The sequence below is a fragment of the Vicia villosa genome, linkage group LG4 (assembly GCF_029867415.1).
Source record: "Vicia villosa cultivar HV-30 ecotype Madison, WI linkage group LG4, Vvil1.0, whole genome shotgun sequence".
Taxonomy (NCBI): Eukaryota; Viridiplantae; Streptophyta; class Magnoliopsida; order Fabales; family Fabaceae; genus Vicia; species Vicia villosa.
This window is the reverse complement of record NC_081183.1, coordinates 91,348,408-91,353,086: the sequence shown is the minus strand read 5'-3', so window position 1 is coordinate 91,353,086 and position 4,679 is coordinate 91,348,408. Positions and strand designations below refer to the sequence as shown.

The window sequence follows — 4,679 nt, the reverse complement described above, 5'->3', positions numbered from 1 at the left end:
CTGGACCGAGTGACGAGGAAGATTTCCGCAGTCCCCTGTCCGAGGAGATCTGAAGAGCTCGTCTTCCACGAGGGATGGAAAAACCACCCAGCTTGGACCAATACGATGGAATCACTGACCCTGACGACCACATTCGGAGCATCGAAGCCGTCATGGATTATCACGTCGTCCGGGGATCCATCAAATGCCGCATCTTTCCGACCACCCTCAGGAAAGGGGCGATGACATGGTACAGGAATCTTCCTCCTAACTCCATCCACTCCTGGACCGAGCTCAAAGAACTCTTTTTGAGCCATTTCACAGCATCCCGTCGGCAACCGAAATCAGAGGCGAACCTCGAAGCAGTAATCCAAGGAACCAATGAACCTTTCCGAGAATACCTCGACAGGTTCAACAAAGAGGCCGTCCAAGTACAGACGACCGACTACATGAAGAGGTACCTCCTAGAGCGAGGACTCCTCCCCGGAAGTGACTTCAAGAAGGCCATCAAAATCGAGAAGGTGCACACCATGAACGCCCTCCTCCGTAAAGCTCAAGCCTTCATCGATTTCGAAGAAGGAGAAGCTGCTGCCATTAAAGCCTCGCGAGGCAATGATGCCGCCCGTAGTTCGAACTACGAGAACTCAGGTTCGCGACGGGGACATGAAAAGAGGAGAGATGACAGGTCACACGACGCCAAAGAGCGCCGAGGACCAGCTGGTCGCTTCAACGACTATACCCCTGTGAATGCTTCAAGGGAGAAAATCCTGGCCGAGTGCAAAAATACCGACTTCAAGAATTCCAGCATCAGGCCCCCGAAGTCAAACCCCGCCAGGCCAGGAACTGACAAGTCCAAGTACTGCAAGTACCACAAGAGTCACGGGCATCTAACCAAGGAATGCATTCACCTTAAGGATGCCATTGAGACGCTGATCAAGGAAGGTCGCCTTTCAAAATACCCAAAGAAAGGAGAACCTTCCCGGAGGGACGACCAACGAAACTCTGACGAGGGCAACTCGCCGGATAACCGACCTCTGCAAGTAGCCCTGTCCGTCACCCGTCTTGAGGACTTCATACCTTCGGTTGGAGAAACCACCGCATTTAGCGAATGGGAAAGATTCCCGACCGCCATGGTCGTCTCTAACGGCGGGGATCCTGGTTCTCTCACCATCAGCTCGGTGAAGAGAAAGTTCGATGAATTGCTCAGCGCCAACGCAGACCTCGGCCCTACTCTGCGGAAGTTCAAAGGAAAATCAGATCCAATTACCTTCTACTTAGAAGAACTGCCCGGCGGAGCTTCCAACGCCACAATTCCCCTACTCGTCCGGGCTAGAATGGCAAATTTTGACGTCCGACGAGTCCTAGTCAACGAAGGCAGCTCGATCGACATCATGTACTCTCACCTCTTCCAGACACTCCAACTGGACGACTCACACCTCACTCCTTATGTGGGTTCTGACCTCCAAGGCTTCAACGGAGCCACCACCAAACCTTGGGGTTACGTCGAGTTGATCGTCACCTTCGGGGAAGGGGAAGCTTCCAGACAAGTCAAAACCAGATTCTTGGTGATCGACTGCAAGACCCTATACAACTGCATTATCGGATGCCCCACTCTGGCCGAGCTCACCTCCGTACCCTCGACCGTGCACTTGAAGATGAAATTCTACACAAGAGCAGGACGAGTGGCCACCATCAACGCCGACATTGAAGCCGCCAGAAGAATCTTTGACGCCTCCGTAAAGGGGCTGCAACTGATCGCCCCCCATCCAGCTCCAACAAGAAGCCAAGGGCCGTAGACAAGCATCCTCGAGAAGATCAGCATCAGCCGACCAACGTCAGCTCAGTCGACCTCGATGCACGCTTTACGGAAGAAGAGCTGAAGAAGGGCGAAGAGGCGCGACCAAAGACAGCTCACCCCGTCCGGCCTGTCCCAGACGGGGACTTCGAGCTCGTCCCGCTGGGCGACAATCCCGACAAAGCAATGAAGATCGGTAAGGGCATCCCAGACCTAGCGAGAAAGCAACTCGTGGCTTGCCTTCAAGCCAACGCCGACCTGTTCGCCTGGAGCGCAGCGAAAATTCCCGGACTCGACCCTGAGGTCGCCTGCCACCACCTCTCCATTGATCCAGCCGCGAATGCAGTAGTTCAACGTAGGCGTCGGCAGTCTCCCGAGAAAGCGGAGGCTGCCGAGAAAGCTGTAAAAGACCTCTTAGAGGCAAATTTTATTTCCGAGGCCAAGTATTCAACTTGGCTCTCAAACGTTGTACTAGTTAAAAAATCTAATGGAAAATGGAGAATGTGCGTTGATTACACTGATGTTAACCGAGCATGCCCCAAAGATGCTTACCCGTTACCTAACATTGATAGGCTGGTCGACAACTCGGCCGACTATAAATTATTATCTTTTATGGATGCTTATTCAGGTTACAACCAAATCCCCATGGCTAGGAGCGACAAACAGTGCACGGCGTTTATGACCGAGTCGGGCAACTATTACTACAACGTAATACCCTTCGGACTCAAAAACGCCGGAGCCACGTACCAACGGATGATGAACAAGGTGTTCCGAGGAGAGATCGGCGACACCCTCGAGGTTTACATGGACGACATGATCGTCAAATCTCGAGAAGACTCCGATCACACTACCCATCTCGAGCGAGTATTCGAGCAGGCCAGATCCTGCAAGATGCGCTTCAACCCGGAAAAATGTACCTTCGGCGTCCGAGCAGGCAAATTCCTCGGTTTCTACTTGACCGAACGAGGAATAGAAGCCAACCCGGATAAATGCCGAGCATTCTCGGAACTCCCCACTCCTAACAATAAAAAATCCATCCAAGTCCTAAACGGGATGCTCACGGCACTATCCCGTTTCGTCGCAAAATCCGCCCAACACGCTCTTCCATTCTTTAAGTTATTGCGAAAAGAAGCGACCTTCAAATGGTCCGAGGAATGCGAGCAAGCACTATCCCACCTCAAGCAAGTGCTCTCCAAACCACCCGTCCTCTCTCGACCCGATGACAACGAGCCCTTATATCTTTACCTGGCCGTCTCAAACGAGGCAGTCAGCGCGGCTTTAATCCGAGAGATTGAAGACGGGCAGAAACCCGTATACTTCACCAGCAAAGCCCTACAAGGACCCGAGGTGTGATACCAGCAGATCGAGAAAGTCGCCCTGGCCCTAGTGACAGCAGCCAGAAGGCTGAGATACTACTTCCTCGCCCATACCATCGTCGTTCGAACAGATCAACCTATCAAGCAACTCCTCAGCCGACCAGACATGGCCGAGAGAATGCTAAGGTGGTCCCTCGAGCTTTCCGAGTTCGACATACAATACGAAAGCAGGAGGGCACTGAAGGCTCAGGCGCTAGCAGATTTCGTAGCTGAAATGACCTCGATCGCCAACTCCCCGACCCTCGCTGAGAATAAGTATACCATCTACGTAGATGGCGCCTCAAGCAGCTCGGGAAGCGGGGCCGGCATTATCTTGGAAAACGACGAGGGACTCATCATCGAGGTTTCCTTGGTCCTCTCTTTCAACACGTCGAACAACCAGGCCGAGTACGAAGCTCTCCTGGCAGGCCTACGATTCGCAGAGGATGTAGGCGCTCGGGAGGTTAAGATTTACACCGACTCCCAACTTGTTGCATCCCAGATCAGCGGCGACTACCAAGCCAAGAACGACGTGCTTGCCGAGTACCTCACGCTCGTCAAAGATAAGATGAAAAAATTCGCTAAGGCAGAAGTAGAGCATATCCCCCAAGAACACAACTCACGAGCCGACGTCTTATCCAAACTCGCGAGCACAAGAAAGAAAGGCGGGAACAAGTCGGTGATCCAGGAAATCCTATCAAGGCCGAGCGTAGACAAGGGCGCGCAACCCCTACCTGTGCTCGCCATCGGCGACGACAACTGCTGGATGACCCCGGTGTACAACTTTCTCACAAAGGACGAACTCCCCACCGACGCAAAAGAGGCTTCAGCAATCAAAAGATGAGCCTGCTCGTACACCATCATCGAGAACAAACTATACCGACGAGGTTTCTCCATTCCTCTCCTCAAATGTGTCGACGCCTCGCAAGAGCTCGAGATTCTTCAGGAGCTTCACGAGGGGATCAGCGGTCAGCACCTCGGCGGCCGGTCACTCGCAAGAAAGGCCCTCAGGGCCGGGTATTACTGGCCTACCATGCAGCAGGACGCCAAGGAGCATGTCCAGAAATGCGACAAATGCCAGCGTCACGCCGACATTCACTTAGCTCCCCCGAACGAGCTTAAATCTTTATCCTCACCCTGGCCCTTCTCCACCTGGGGAATGGACCTCCTCGGACCCTTCCCGGTCGGTTCATACCAAAATAAATTCCTGGTGGTCGCCGTCGACTATTTCACTAAATGGATAGAAGCCGAAGCCCTCGCCAAGATCACGTCCCAAAACGTGCTCCGTTTTTATAAACGGAACATACTCGCTCGGTTCGGGATACCACAGACGATTATAACCGACAATGGCACCCAGTTCACCGACAAAAAGTTCCAAGAGTTCGTGGCCAAACTCGGAACAAAACAACACTTCACTTCGGTCGAACACCCCCAAACGAATGGGCAAGCTGAAGCTGCCAACCGGGTCATCCTCCGAGGACTGAAGAGGAGACTGGGCGAAGCAAAGAAAGCTTGGGTCGAAGAACTACACAGTGTACTCTGGGCGTACA

The 4,679-nt window shown here is 53.0% G+C and overlaps 1 protein-coding gene across 1 annotated transcript; it reads left to right on the top strand.

Moving 5' to 3' along the window:
- The first annotated feature begins 428 nt into the window (after positions 1-428).
- Positions 429-1,775, top strand: LOC131597513 (uncharacterized). Its single transcript, XM_058870207.1, has 2 exons — positions 429-1,476; positions 1,657-1,775. The coding sequence occupies exons 1-2, from the start codon at positions 429-431 to the stop codon at positions 1,773-1,775; spliced, it is 1,167 nt and encodes a 388-aa protein (XP_058726190.1).
- The last annotated feature ends 2,904 nt before the right edge of the window (positions 1,776-4,679 follow it).

Excerpts from the sequence above, each read along its gene's own strand:
- LOC131597513 (XM_058870207.1), top strand. The coding sequence starts at position 429 with ATGAAGAGGTACCTCCTAGAGCGAGGACTCCTCCCCGGAAGTGACTTC. Across the intron at positions 1,477-1,656 it reads AGCCACCACCAAACCTTGGG|GACGAGTGGCCACCATCAAC; the intron begins GTTACGTCGAGT and ends ACACAAGAGCAG.